This window comes from Scatophagus argus, chromosome 17, assembly GCF_020382885.2.
Source record: "Scatophagus argus isolate fScaArg1 chromosome 17, fScaArg1.pri, whole genome shotgun sequence".
Classification (NCBI taxonomy): Eukaryota; Metazoa; Chordata; class Actinopteri; family Scatophagidae; genus Scatophagus; species Scatophagus argus.
In genome coordinates this window covers 15,870,671-15,886,503 of record NC_058509.1, presented here as the reverse complement: position 1 = coordinate 15,886,503, position 15,833 = coordinate 15,870,671, and the positions used below count along the sequence as shown (strand labels likewise).

At 41.5% G+C, this 15,833-nt stretch overlaps 1 protein-coding gene across 5 annotated transcripts; it reads left to right on the top strand.

The window, feature by feature from the left end:
• The first annotated feature begins 1,351 nt into the window (after positions 1-1,351).
• Positions 1,352-13,966, top strand: topaz1 (testis and ovary specific TOPAZ 1). Of its 5 annotated transcripts, none has more exons than XM_046418093.1 (20): positions 1,352-1,833; positions 3,566-6,302; positions 6,390-6,439; positions 6,771-6,868; positions 7,166-7,209; positions 7,298-7,365; positions 7,505-7,563; positions 8,080-8,166; positions 8,418-8,475; positions 9,042-9,193; positions 9,358-9,450; positions 9,539-9,645; positions 9,814-9,877; positions 9,994-10,165; positions 10,258-10,358; positions 10,657-10,822; positions 11,412-11,564; positions 12,510-12,713; positions 12,816-12,993; positions 13,083-13,966. In XM_046418093.1, exons 2-20 carry the CDS (start codon positions 3,745-3,747, stop codon positions 13,279-13,281), a joined length of 4,611 nt encoding a protein of 1,536 aa, XP_046274049.1. In that variant the 5' UTR covers positions 1,352-1,833; positions 3,566-3,744; the 3' UTR covers positions 13,282-13,966. The 5 variants fall into 5 exon arrangements, with proteins under 5 accessions (XP_046274049.1, XP_046274052.1, XP_046274047.1 ...); XM_046418096.1 differs by having other exon boundaries at positions 1,352-1,837; positions 4,202-6,302; XM_046418091.1 differs by having other exon boundaries at positions 1,352-1,837.
• The last annotated feature ends 1,867 nt before the right edge of the window (positions 13,967-15,833 follow it).

Below are 15,833 nucleotides of genomic sequence, written 5' to 3'. Positions count from 1 at the left end.
TTTCTGTGCTTTCCAGTGGAAAGCCATCTCAGCTGTCAGAGCTCCATCTGCTGGCTCGGTGAGGTGGGACAGCTGGTGTTGTGAATCAGGCCGCCACAGTCCAGGGACCGGCTACTTCCCAACACCAGGGTCTCACCCTCACCCCTCACATCTTATCAGGCTTTCACCTCTGCCTTGAAGGATTCAGCTGACATATCGTAACACTTCTCTTCCTGGTGTAAGGGTGCTTATTTGTGTGTGTGAAGTGTGTTCCCTCTGCATAATGTCATCTCAATTTATGAATGAAAGAAAAAAAAAGGATAGCACACGTACAATAGGCTAAATAAATTTTCTAAACTATATTACACTCCATATGACATGCACAACAAGGATAAAGATACTTTCCCAAATAAATAAATGAAATATTCATTTTAAAAATATGTCTTTGGCCTTGTTTGATAAATGAATCAGAAAAAATATTTTAAATCAGAAAATATCATGGAAATGTGTTGAAAGTTCTCAAGATGGCTTTTTAAAAAATTCTGTCATTTTGTTGTATTTTGTTCAAAATTACTGCATTTTTTTCACCCATTGCAGATTGTGTCTGAATCACATCACAAATCACTGTATCAAATAATAAAATATGAAAAAGCTGAAAAGACCAAATATTCAATAGACAGATGGCAATTTAACAATGGAATGCCAAGGGGTTCCATTTTTTGGCCTATATTTGACATATTACTGAATATATCATCTATGTACATTTCCAAATTTTGCTTAGATGTAAAAATTGCTGTGAAAGAACAAAATTCCCACTGGTGTACATTTAAAGATTGACAAAATTTAGGGGAGAAATGGACATCAGATCTATAAACCAGCACTATGATGAGCTTTGTCAGCACTCTTAAATGTCTCATATTCTTTTCAAATATGAGACAAAATACAATTGCATAACTGTTATAACTGTAATTCAATTATAGCATTATATAAGTTAACATTATCATTTGCCCTGTGAGTTTCCATGTCTAACTGACCTTATGGTCTAAAACGGAGATGAGTGCTGCAATGCTCAATTTTGGCTAAAGTTACACAAAACGTCCTGGCTTACAAGTTCTTCCACACCAAACTCATCCAACCATGTCTTTATGGACTTTGCTTTGTGCACTTGGACACAGTCATGCTGGAATAGAAAAGGACCTTCACCAAACTGTTGCCACAAAGTAGGAAGCATAGCATTGTCCAAAATGTCTTGGTATGCTGAAGCATTAAGATTTCCCTTCACTGGTAGAAAGGGGCCGAACCCAACCCCCAGAGCAATAACGTTTGAAGAGGAAAACTGAGCTGAGCATTGCGCATGCGCAATGTGGTCAGCACACCTTAGTCCCCACGTCATGTAATAGAGAATAAATTTGAGCAGCAAGTAAAGATGAGTGAGAGAGCTGGAAGTAGTTGTCGTTACGTAGATTTAATTGCAACAAGTGTAAATTTAACTTGAAAGCACCCTTGTACAGTAACCGCGCCACCATTTAGTAACTTTCGGTAGTCAGTATTTGAATGGTCAGCATGTTGCCATCTTCTAGCAGGGTAAAACTGAACCGAGTCGCATTAAAAAACGTTATAGAGTTAAAACTGGTGCCGCGGCGCAGACGAGTCGCCACGTCGCTGAATAACGTTTCAGCTGACTCCCAAAAACAAGAGGATAACCGCCTTTCTGAACCAGAGTCAGTGAAAGAGGACGCATCCGTGTCTAGCAGCAATGAACCCGTCCACACTTTTTTAACAGACCAAATGGGCCCAGAAAATGTGGCCGACACGACTGATAACATCCCTGAAGGAGAGACGGAGGAAAACTGCGTAGGTATGCTGAGGAGAAATAATGTTGAATCATGCAAAGGCATTAATAAGGAGTTTAAACAAGCGAGGCCGTACATTAGACGCAAGAATCAACAGGGCAAACCAAACAGCAGAAGCAGACTACACCAGAAAGCTCAACAACCACAGACTGAGGTTTACATGGTGCTTTTGCACAGGCCCAGACAGTGTCCAAACATTATTAAAACGAACAGGGTAGAAAAAATGTCTTGTCAGATTAAATGGAGTACTTGGCCCCTGTCTCCAAGTGAGACTATTTCAGATATGTATATAGTTAAGTGTTTGTCCGTGGTCTGGTAGACGTGAATCTGGACATGGGCGGCAGGGACAGAGGTAAGGTTAGAGAGGGCCAGAGCAAAGTGACGGCCGTGTCTACAGGGTGGAATCCTCAGCCTGCTGCTGCAAACACAGGACATGTGCCAACAGGAACACGGTCGATAGCCATCGGACTGTCAAGTAAGGTGCACTTCTGCTGTGTTGTTAGCTTAAGGTTGGTTTAGGTAATTGGTCACTAGTAAACACGGTGAGATACTGGAAATGAAGCGCAGCTTAAATTGTTGTTGTTTTTTTTATGCAGAAAAAAGCTTTTAGCTAACGGTTTGGCTAACTTGCGTGTTTTTTGTTCATTGCGTTGCAGCCGATTGGATGCTAAGCTAACGGCGCGGCTAAATCTTTATTGACCGAAGTGTTTTCTGTCAGAGGATAAGTGTGGATTTAAGTACCACTTAAAATTTCTGTCACCGACCTCAGAATTTTTTTGTACTGCATTGAATTAATTAGGACGCTAACTGGCAGGTAAAAGCGTTTGGGTTATGTTAAACCACCTAAGGTCAACTTGCATGATGATCCCCTGCACATTGCTAGCTTTGACCCTTGGGGCTCTTGGATTGCTGTTGGGAAGCCTTTGGTAATAAGACTTTTTTTCCAAAAAGTTAAAAATTTAAATATGTACTTTGGGGTGGTGTAATGCTTTGCTCTGCTTACCATTTCTGTCAAACCATCACATTGTGAGGAAGCTGATTGAAACACAAGTGTAATGATACTGGCATTAGCACTGCCTTCTTTGGCTTCTGTGAGACAGTCCCCGATACTACCCACTGAAAAGCTAAAGAGACCAGTTAGTCCTCATTTACAGCTCTTCTCCTGTAAAAACTAAAACACACTATTTGGCATCACTTGAATAAAATAAAGAATAATCTTACCTTTGTGTGGCATGTCCAAGTTTATTTTTGACTATATATTATATATATATTATATTATATATATTTTTGATTAACCGTAGTTGCTTTTAACGTTTTTGGTGTCAAAACACCAAATAATGAAGCCATTCTGGCTTTTTAGACTAGAATGAGGTGAACAAGATGCTTCACTCAGAAGCCTTCATCCTTTATCTGTATTGTTTTCAAACAATGTTTCTCAGGTTTACAAGAGAAAAGACTTTGAGGATGAGGAGTAACTGGTTCATTTGATAAATGCGTGTCTTGATAACATCCTCATCCCTGATGAAAGCAGGGCATGGCTGCTCCCCTAAGCTTTTTTTTCCTCATCTACTCTCCCATACAGTGGATGATACAGATGGGGCTGACTTTGATGGGAATCCATAAAAATCTTTGCCATGTTAGTGGGTGGAGAGCTCCTAGTGCTTTATTGTTCCAGATAGCAACTGCTACATTCACGTTTGCACTGTTTGACAAGTTTTTGTTTATACTTTCAGACACTGATAGAAATACTTACCCGAGCCCCACTGCGCTTACTGGTTCAGAAGGGTCTTTGAGAAGAGCTGTCAGACCCTCCAGCTGTGGTTTTTGGGGTCACTGTGAATACGTTTCCCCTCAGCAGAAGGCATTGGGAAAGCAAGGGCAAAAATGCTGTAGTCCAGGGCAGGACCAGCGTATGGTTGAGGTTCAGATCAAGGAGGAAAACCAAGCCACTGAGGCCTCTCAGAAGATTACTATATGGACAGGCCAGTACCCAAAGGTGACGCTTTGTGACATAGCCCAAAAATGTGATGCTATTTGTCAAGATAGTGGCTACATGTTGCCGGATGTTCTCAAGACCAAGGTTGTGCATTGCTTCAAACAGGACATGACAGCTGGATTTCAGTTTGCGCCTGATTGCTTAACACATAACGGACACAAAAGTGAGGATTGTGCTGTGGCTAAAAGTAAACAGTTTTGTCCTCGGGTTCAGTCGAAGAAGAGCATCTGTCGGTCTCAGAGTCTGATTGAACACCAGAGACACCTGAAAGAACGCACAAATGCACAGATGTTACCCAGTCATGCCGCATGTCGTTTTCACAAGACTTGGACAAGTGAAGGCTGTGCAACCTGTTCTGCTTCTTTCTTACTAGGTAAACGTGCAAAAATGTGGGACTGCAGGACTGATGCGTGGGACAGAAATGTTGAGGAGGATCCTGGCCTAGGATCTCACATCACAGGAGTGGAGATTCACACAGACAAAAAGATAAAGCTTGGGAATGGTGTTAAAGATGAGAGATGGCCATCCACTCCACATTTAAAATGCAGTCCTGCAAAAACTGACTCCAGAGACCAAGAGAAAACATGTTTTTGGATGTCTGATGACAGTCAGTCATGTTCACAGCATGCTGTAGGAGGCTGCAGCACTTTTGGCTCAGCTGTGAAAGAAAACAGTGTCCACAAGAAACCTTGTAGTGAGCTAGATAGTTCCACTAAAGCCAATGAGAAACAAATGTCATTGGAACCGTTCTGTCAGGAGACCAACATCACAACAGATGAACTTGGGTCTTTCACCTGCCAGAGAGTTAGGGTCTATTTAAGAAAAAATACATTTTCTTGTGCACGCACGTACATGTCCTGGCCCTTTTCTGACAGTAGCTGTACTAAGGGTCCATCAGATAACGGTGACTCATCAATAAATCAAAATCAGCCAGGTACACCCAGCAGCCCAACCAATGACGCACTCCCAAATGCACCTACGGGCCTGTCTTTAAACACAACCTACCAGGTTTCTCATCGAAATGACAAGGATGGAAAAAGCTTTTTAGCAGAGAGAAATGGTGATATATCTTCATACTCTCCGGACTACACAAACATGGAGTTTACACCTCACTTAATGGAGAATGAAGAAACACTAGTTTGTCTCCCCTCAGATAAGGCCACCCTTTGCAGCCCAAGCCATTGTGGAAGAGATCCTGGCGCAGATGTGGCCTCATCATCATCTTTGCCTGTTAATGAAACTCTAGGCAACAGCTCCACGTCTACTCCATCCCTCTCAGTATCTGGCCTGAGTGACTGGGAAACTGCCACTACTTTGTCTTCAGTGTCATCACCATTAACGTACAATGGTTTGAGAAGTCTCTCAGCTACACTCTCCGCTCTTCCATCTTCACTGTACCTACAAGACAAAAGCGGTGAGGCAGCTGATGAATCTTCACCCAGTTGTATGATTAGAACCGTAGAAAAGCCATTGCTCTACTACGAAGATACCAGAAAGTTTTCATGCACTTTCTCATCCTCTTCTCCACACAATTCTGATTCCTTTCAGTCATGTGACTCTTCCCTCCTCCTCCCTCAAGAGGAGCAAGAGAGTGATAAAGCACTTCTTGTAAGCAGGTGTCCACCAAAGCTGGAGCCATATTATAATACAAACCCCATTAATGTTGAGAGATCATTGCACAACATCCTCATAGAAAAGTCAGTAGAGAGTGAGTTCATACTTCCACCAATGCTCTCTCCTGTCCCTTCACCACAAAGGCACTCACGGACAAGCCCCCTAAGGAGATGTCTGGTGAAGGAGGAGGAGGAAATAAACACAGATGCCTGCAAACATAAAATGCTAGCTGGGTGTCGCATGCCCCAAATTGCTAATGATAATATTGAAAACTCCATGGATTATCTTGGACGTGGTAGGGAAGAATTGGACGGAGTCTCGACAAATTTGAAACCTCAAACTGTTGCACACAACCCTCAGCCTTGTTCCAGCAGTGATGAAGATATGGATGATGGTAATGAAGAGGAAAGCCAGGATGAAACTGACTGCGAAAATGCCGTGGAACAGGGTAACAAAAAATCTGAACAAGTTTCCCCGGACCCTAACGTAAAGGCAGCGTTTACCTCAGGTGTTCTGACAGAACCTCGCTCTTCTCCCAGCAGTGATGAAGATGAAGGTGGAGCTTTCATTGATGAGGGTTGGCTGTGTTCCGTTGGAGACGAGGGATCAAGTCCATCTGACATAACAGACAGTGAAAGGGATCTGGCCAAAACAGAAGCTGCTGGCGACACTCAGCAGGGCATTTTGGATGAGTTCACAGCTTATGAACAGGATATCTTGCTTGTTGACGTGATCCAGGATGACCCAGAGCTGTTTGAAAACTTGCCCAAGGAAAGTTTACTGAAGCTGGGTCCTACAAGGGTTACCGATGCCCTGAAAACCGGTCCTCTTGGAGTGGTGAAAATAGGTGGGGCAACCCGGTAAGGTCATCCATTTGATAGCATCCCCTGACAGTCACAGCTGAATTGTGAAGTACATTATAAATTACTTTGTTATTATTGTTTCAGGTTGACCCCTGTCACTGTCAATTTTCTCTGCGACAGTCCTGAAATCACAGGTATTACCAATGTGCCAGTCAAAATATATTCTATAATCTATATTTCTGTTTTTTTTTTCAATCAGATGACTTTTATAATGGTCACTGATGGTACAAATTGTCAAAGTGGGGATTCCCTGGCTAACCAGTAGCTTCTTAGAGACAAATCAAAAGCACACAGAGCAGTGGTGTGAGTTTTAAGGCATATCACAAGATGAACAGAAGTTTAAACATGCACAACAGTAGAAAAAAAAATATTGTCCCTTTGAGAAATAATTTGCTCATGTACTGTATTTTTAATTTTTTTTTCTCAAAGATCATCCTGTGATTTAGTTTTGTGTATATGTTACAGAGAAGAGCAACAGGCCATGGAGACCTTATTGTAGCAGCACCCCTTCCAAAGCACAACGCAACACATGTCCCGCCGCAGAAAAACAAACCAAAAACATGGTAATGTTGTGGATGCTGTGTTATATGGTGGACAAGGACCGCCCTTTCTAGAACTGTCTGTCAGCATTTTAATGCAAGGCATCAGTGTAACTTCCTGGCAATTTTGGAGAAACAAAACATTATTGGGGTTTTTACAGGAATTTAAAATGTCCTGTTTGTGCATAACAACATACACACTACCACAGTTACATTATGTCTACTGCATTAAGATGATGTAGTAATGGCATGACAAACACTAGCAGTATTCAGTTACTACAAGTACTTGCGTTGTTAAATGTGTTTGTTGTTTTTGAACAGGGTCAGCCTGATGCCAACAACAATCATGTCAGTGAAGTGGAAAGGTAGCTGTTTGTCACATTAAGAATCATTTCTTCTGATCCTTTAATCCTTCAGTGTTTTTGATCATTTTCTGTTTACGTCCTGTAATAGGAACCAGCCCATCAAGACAGTGAACTCTTTGCACAACCACATCATTCCACTTGTGACCAAAAAAAATGGTGAGCGGAAACAACATAGACTAGTGTTTAAACTGATGTCGCTTGTATCTTGTAGAGCTGGTCCTCATTTTGTTGCCAGTGTAAATGTTCAGTCCAGTCTGTGTATCACTGTAGTTTTGCACCTGTGCTTTCTACTCAGGGCCATGGGTCACAAACCCAGCAAACATGGCTGACTTTAGGCATCAGAAATCTAACGCTGTAAGTATTCTACTAAATGAACGGTCACTGCACAGTCTTCCCACAGCTCAATTTATAAACCTGCTTAATGCTTTAATCAGTGTTAGGCAAACAAACTATAATTGTATGTTATGACCAATTATCCTTGGGAACAACTTTTCAAGTGAGTTCTTACAGAAGGCTGAAGAATCGTGTTAATATAAACAGATGTGAATGGAAAGCCAGCTCGCTCTGGGATCTTTGTATCTTAGCGCCATGGGCAAGAGGCAAAAGCATGAATATAAAAATCTTATTCTTGTGCCTGATTTGCTGTTGTGTGTTACTTGTACAAAGGGCATCATAGTAAATTCTTATTGTGGAAAAGGTTAGAGTACCACATGTGATTTTTAAAGGGCATAAAAGTTAAGTGTGAATGAATAAAGTTGATATATTGGGTATTACCTCTGTACTTTCTGGGTTGAAATTTGAAATTTTGGCTATTGGCTGTAATATAAAGATGCTCAGTAATGCAGCAGCTCCTCTCCTGCAAATCGTCAGTACTGCAGGCAGTACTTCAGTGAGTCGCTGTCCTGTGGGTTCAAGAAGTGTCGGTTCCAGCATGTGCCTGTGGAGGGGGACGAGAAGGTAAAGATCTCGCAGCAGCATGCGAAACCATGGTTGCACTGTACACATTTATACTGCAGCTTTTCCTGTACCAAGTAATGTGAAGTAGATGAAGTAGACGGTGAACTTCAGTCAGCTGTAGAGCTGATGTGTAAAGATGCTGGTTGGAAAGTGGTGTAATGCTAAAGCTCTCTGAGGCAACATCCCCCTCTGCTGTGCTGTCGTCGTAACTCCATGATTTGTTTCAGAATCGCTTCTTTCCTTTCTTTCAGTTCTGTGTTGAAACTGTGACGCGGTTCATCAAAAATCCAATGTGCCTCCAAAAAGCAGGTAAGTGCTCAGTTTGTCCAATAATCCATCCATCCATTTTCTATACTGCTTATCCGTCAGGATCGCGGGGGAGCTGGAGCCTATCCCAGCTGACTACGGGCGAGAGGCGGGGTACACCCTGGACTGATTGCCAGTCAATCACAGGGCCAACACACAAAGACAGACAACCACACACTCTCACACTCACACCTAGGGGCAATTTAGAGTAGCCAATTAACCTAATGTGCATGTTTTTGGTATTGTGGGAGGAAGCCGGAGTACCCGGAGAAAACCCACGCAGGCACAGGGAGAACATGCAAACTCCACATAGAAGGGCCGAGACCAGGATTCAAACCTGGAACCCTCTTGCTATGAGGCAATAGTGCTAACCACTGCACCTCTGTGCCGCCCTTGTCCAATAATAGAAACCCAAGTAGACACGGTTTATGCAGTGTATGTGGGTGATGATATACTCTGAACATCTTATTCCCGAGCAAGTCACCCTATTTGAATGCCCACGTGACTTTTTTTTAAGACTTTTTCATCATCTGTCCTGTTATCTGGTTGTCCTGTCCTTTTGTCTCCAGGAGCTGTGTTCACAGGCTACTACCACAACAACCCACCAGGAGTGTATTTCTCCATGCCGGTGCTTATGTCACTCCTCTGGGCTCTGCTGAAAGCCGGCATGGTGCCTGATGTCTTCTCAGTCCTCAGTGTCAGTCTGGCCCACAAGATTGTGGTGAGTGTGGTTATTTCATGCTGCAGTGCACCTCATTGTCCAATAGAGGGCAGGACGCATTCTGTTTTGTAGAACAGTTTAGAGTTTGGTTAGAGAAGCACTTTATAGAATTACCTCATACTTATGGGCAGTATAAATGTGGAGCTCTCTCTTCCTGTCTATAGCCTAGCCATGAGTTCCTGTTGGCCCTCTTCAACTTTGTGAGAGAAAAGCGTCTCATGAGTTTCGTACCTGAACTCATGCAACTCACATTCAAGGTCTGTTGATTCCAACACGCTTTAAGCAAGGCAAGCAAGCAAAATTTGTGCGTATGTATAAGAATTTATCATGCATATATGTTGACAGATGGCCAGTGCAGGCCTTGTGCTGAGCTTGGACAGCCTTGACTGTGTAAAAAACTCTCCTGAGGTCCAGCACACCGTCTTTCCAAACTCAGCATCTGGCAGCCACAAGTAAGCAGAGGTTCTTTTAAGCACCTGAATATCAAAAACTGTCAGTCACAACAGTTTTATGAATGTAGTTCATTATCATCTGTCATTATTTATAACTCTTATTTCTGAAACCTTGTATGATTTGTTTATGTTTAAGTATACATGGCTGATTTGTCTTTATTATTAAAGGTTACCCAGCAGCGCACCCTTTCCAGAGTACCTGAATTTGGCCCAGTCTGTTGTGGAAATAGAGGTTAATTCTCTTTAGTAGCATACTTCTGTCATTTTTTTTTTCCTAAGGAAGAAATGTCTTTCGGTGTCCAGTCTATCAATGCCTTCGGATCCACTTTTGCCTTTTCTACCTGACAGCTTTGTACCAAGCAAGAGGACTGGAGGCGGATGGGGGAGGTTTTCAGGTCCATTGGCCAATCCAGCCAGCGGCCCAACCATGTGGAGCAAATCAGTGGTCGCATCGCCATAGCGCTGCTGTCTGAGAGCAAAGACAAGCTGTCACTGCCCTTTGCTGCCTTCTCTGAGACAGGTAAGAAGCTGTTAAAACTAATGTAAGGTTTGTAATTACTAATTTCCCTCAACAGTACCTGATGGTTTGATTATAATTATTCTTGTTTTTAGTGTGTCAGAATGAAGGTGACAACAGCCTGGTGAGGAATTTTTTTGGCAGAATTGGAGTTTCTCTCATGTTAAGATACCACAAAACACATCAGTGGGTCAAGGTAAATGAAATTTGCACAGTATGTGGTTATGGCCTGCCAGTCAGTGAGGGAAAAATAGCCTTTATCCATATTGTACTAATCAAACATTTTGATTAATTAAATCAGCTTCATGTTTTTCTCTTATGCTATGATTACGCATGTAGAACCTTTTTGCTATGATAGTAACATCGGTACTGCAGATATCCAAAGATGTGACCAGAGGAGATCACGTTTTTCAAGAGTTGTGTATTTTATGATACAATAATCTTAGCAAGCGGATATTTATTGTGCATATGTGTGTGTGTGTGAATGCATGTAGGGTCGGAGGGTAGTGGAGGTGCTCTCTGGTTCAAAAGTCAACTACTCAACACTGAAGGGATTGTTCGGGAATGAGGACAGAGCGTCGCGGTGCTGCCTGATCACCGTGGCCACTGAGCTCTTCCTCCTGAGTGGCAGCGTGGAGGGAGCTCTGAACACACTGCGAGGTAACAGCTCTGACCCCGGACTCAGTAGGTGGCCATGACTGTCTTCGCTGTCACATCTTTACACTGGAGATGTGTACAGTTTAGACTCAAATGAATATGTACTTGAAAGTGAAGTGTCAGTGGTTAAATAAGATCTGCACAGGGGAAAGTCATGAAATGTATCATAAAATTACCTAATATGTTTGTTTGTTGTTGTATGTTTGAGACTGTAAGGAATGCAGCTTGAGCACATTTTTAGTTGAGTTTTAGATGCATTTACACTGTCAACATGGTGTCCAAAAGACAGATGGCAGTTAGATTTTTATGAAATACTTGAAACTGCTTCTGTTGGCAGTGAGTTTGTATTCTGTCTTGACCAAATAACAGCTCATAGAACAGGATTTGGACTCTGAAGCGGACTCTGACTTTGGATGCTGCTGTAGCTTAATCTGTTATAAACCTGACAACAAATCGGCATACCTACTGGATTGAATACCATTCAGCGACATACAGCAGCCCCATGCTGTAACCCTTCTGTTTTGTCGATGACAGTTCAGTTATCTGTTGGCAAATGGTGTGCTTGCCTTTTGTTTATGCGTTTGTTACTCAGAAAACAAATGGTTCCTGAGTTCGGGCTCGTGGCCGTGTGAGCCTGCTGATCTGGAGAGTAGGACTCGGGTGTTGTTGCGTCTGGCTGAGAAAAGCTCTCACAGAGACACATTGGAAGTCCTCTGTAACCTCCCTGGAATCAAAGAACCCAACGGTGAGAAAACACAAACAGATCTTTTCGTTGCCTGTAACATTAAGAATCTCAGATTTCCTCATTCGTTTGGGCTTCAGACCTGTAGCCTGTAGCTTGTCTGCTTCAGTCGTGAATGACAGAAGTTAAATCTGTGAACTCAGGGGCTGTTCCAAACATTTCACAAGAGTTTGAATGATGGGGGCCAACTGGCAGCAAAAAGCAGCCTGGGAATGTGCAACATGTTTGTCAATCAATGAATCATTAATTTAAAAAAAAACACACACACAACCTTGTTTTTGTCAGGCTGATATGTTAAATAATGAAACTAATTTTCCAAGGTTTTCCTCCACGTTTATGTGTACAGAAAGAAAAATTCAGTTGAATGTAACAACTTAACAGTGTGCTTTTAGATACAAAAATTGAAACTACTGCAATCAACACTAATTTACTTCATTCACAACATCGAGTAATAATAATAATAATAATAATACTGCCCCCCCCCCATCCTTTCCCTCTTTTGTTCAGAGCCATTGGTAGATAAATACTTGGGTGGTAGTGAAGGAAATTTTGGGATCAATAAAGGAAATGTTCACCTGTAGAGTATTAAACAAATCATTTTTATTGGAAAAAATAATGGATAGATCATTTACTGTTGAAGTTGATGACCATTTTTTTTAAAACACTTAACATAAACTTCTCCAAACATTTGCGTACAGTCTGACTATTTAAACCTTGGAGATGGTCAAACCAGTAGCGGAACTCCAAAATTGCAGAGACATTTTGGTTCCTTAGTTAGTTCATTCAGCTGGGTGACGGCCAGTCCGCGCCGGTTTCCCACTGCAGGACAAAGCAGGACAAATAGAATACATAAAGTAATTTTTAGGTAAACCTTTCAGGTTTATGTTTCAGGCTGCGGGCCTCAATATGATTGCATGTAAATGCTGGTGTGTTGTTTGTTCTCTTCAGACTTGGTCGATATCTCCAGGTACTGTCCTCTGTTTAACTCTCACCTGCAAGTGTGTGTGGACAGACAGATACTTCCTGTAGCTTCAGACACAGTGGACTTCATGCTCTCTAATAACCTGGCAGTTAACCACAGTATGCTGCAGATACTTTTAAACAAACTAGGCAAGCAGAACCTCTGGCTCCGGGCACGGGAAATCTTCAGACGTGAGTATCGCTCTCTCCGCTGCTCTGCTTACAGTAACATGGATCATAAACACAATTTAGGGAAAGACGAAACACTAGACAGAATTCATTTTAATTCCCCAGACTCTCTAAACGTGGGCTACTACCCAGATGTGTCCGCTCCCGCTGGATTCATGACACTGATCGTCCCCTGTCGACTCGGTGAGGTGGAGCTGGCTCTTGCCTTTGAGATGTTCATCACTTTCAATGCAGCAGTCATTGTCCAGTCGACCACTTGCGGCCTCAGCATCACTCTTAAAAGGTAATGTGTGTGTTTGTGTGTGTGAGATGACCGCGGCTGCATTATGTGATGTGTATTTACATGATGGGTGCTGCTTCCTCCTTCTCCAGGACTCAAAGCTGTGAGAGCAAGTACCTCTCAGCTAGTAGCCGCCTCCTCGCTGCAGCTTGTATCCCTCAGCCCAAACTAATCATAAGCTACAAAGCAGTTAACTCCTCGCAGGAGCAAGTATTCACCCTCGACATTTCCTCAGCTCGGTGCTGGCTTCGCCACAACCATCTGTGGGCCAATGAGGTGTGGACGTACTGAACCATACTGCAGTTTCTGATGTGTGTCCCTGTCCTTTCTGTGAAACCATTTATGTTCCGGAGACATCATCTGACTCGGAGGAGAAAGCTAATGAAATCAGGAAAACAAACGCATGTGCATTTCTGTTGGCTGTGCGTTTAGAACACAAATGGTCATGTTTTCTGATACTAGAAGGTAACGGTCTTTTTGTTTTTCTTTGCAAAGCTAATAACAAAATTTTGTTCAAACATCTTTTAAAACATGTTAAAGGATTTTGTGTTGATTGCTTGTTGCTCAGTTCTTTTAGCTGTTTTTTCTATGACAGAGGTCTCAGTGTTTGTGTGATTTGCTGTTGGGAGAAAAATAAGTGTTGTGAGGTGAAGTAAAACATAATTTTGTAGGATTATTGGATTTTGTTTATAACAGAAATGTGAATTGATTTGAATGTATGAATGTAAATATTTATAAAAATGTTTCATCTTTGACAGCATTATGTTACCATATTATATTACTGATTGTCAAAACCTCAGTCGTTGCTAGCTTAACAGCTGTGATTTACCTTTTCTTTGTATGAAGTTTTTATTATAATCAAAACAAAACAAAAAAAAAGTTGTTCTGCTTCAAAAAGTTTGACTCTGTAGTGTTTGTTCACAAAACAAAAAAAAATTGTTTCCTGGAATAAAAAAAAAAAAAGATGTTAAAACCACATTGGCATTGTGTTCCCATTCATAGCAGCTATATTATTAATATGAACTAAATAGTAACCAATAATATTTCTCTCCTTGGATGTCACACACTTTTCTGCAATATAACAAACAGTATAAAAGGTCTAATTTATTTAGTATAGTAGTCCTTGATGTGAAGAATTTTGGGAAGCACTGGGTTAGCACTTCATGTTGATTCACCAGTTCATTGTTGTGTGCTTTAAAGGGATGATTTCTAGAGAGTTTTACAAAGGTTTTCTTTTCTTTTTTTTCTTTTTTTTTGGTATTTTTATGGCACTTAGCTCATTTTGAGAAAAGGCAGCCATTGTCTCCAAAACCACCAGGGGGCAGTGCAGGACTGTGGTGAGGTGAATATTAATGTAGAGCACGTTACCTTAAGATGTACAGGCGACCAAAACAAATATTACAAAATAAATAAAGAAATAAAGAAAAAAAACAGATGAAATCGTTTTCAGCAAGGTTCAGCATGTTCAGCTCCATTTTCAATTTAAACTCACCCACCTGCTGCTGTGCAACAGATGATATGAAGAGCATTTGAAAATTTGACCATAAGTATACTAAAAATATATATCGATCTGAGATTTTGCATTTTGCCAGGTATAGTCTCATTCATTGCTACAGCAAGTGGGCTACGAATAGGACTCAAATCAGGCTTAGTGGAGCTTTGCATTGCACAGAGATCATACATGAATATCTGTTAATGTCATCACAACGTCATCCTTTAATGTTGCCTTTATAAGCAGTATATAAACAACTAGTAAATGAGATTGATAGAGTGATAATTTTGTAATAAAACACGTGTTTGTAGGTTATAACTGTTGACAAACAGTGCATTAATGAACACTTGTATGTGCTTGAGGCTGCATCACAGTATGTTGGAAGCCAGTTATGCCACATTAAATGGGACTTAACATGTTAAACCATTGAGTCAGATGATGTGCTTTGAATGATAGGAAATGACCAGCACAGACACCAGTGTGAGTCATATTCAGAGACAGAGATAATCCTAACACAGATGCTGTTTGTGTGTGTGTGTGTGTTTTTTTTTCTTTTGTTTGCTTGTTTTTTTGCTCAGAACTGGGCTTTCTCAATCACATCAGTCTGCACATCGCCTCAAGTTTTTCAGTAACCTTGACTACCAGACCAGACCCTAGCACGAGTCATCTCAGGTCTGAAAGAAAGAAAGAGTGAATTCTTCTTCTTCTGACTGAAAGGAAAGAGTGTTTAACACGCTGATTCTGCAGCCAGCGTCATGAGGACTCATGAGTGGCCTGCAGTGGCCTCATGAAGGGCCCATGTGAAATATATGACTTTATGGATCATTCCTCTGAGAGGAATTTTTTCTCCCTTTGATATATCAACATAACCTCTGGCATGTTTTCCAGCAATTCATCCCTTTATTTGGCACCGGTCTCTTTTATCACCTTGCGAAGTTGCTTTAAATCAACTCACCATCTCCTTTTGTCCAAGTCACTGTTGTTCTTCCCTTTAATCCATGAGACAAATGGGTAACTTTTGTGACCCAAGTCAAATTAAGTTAACCAATTGTCTCATATGATTTCACTTAATAAACTACCTCCACGGTTTGGACTGGTCTGCCCCAGATACTGCTTTCCTCCTCTGTTGTGTTTTCTTATTGACCCTGTCCCTTCCTCTGTCTTCCTTTCAGCAAGCAATCTAAGTATGTTGTTTAAATGTTTAGTCAGCCCTGTTAGTGAGCGGTAACAAAAGCCACTTTCTGAAAAGTGAGTGAATGAATGATTAATTAATTAGAAACCCAATGTGAGGCTTCTAAAATGTGAGATGACATAGAGCAGAATGATGTGTTAATGCAGGCTTCACTTCAGT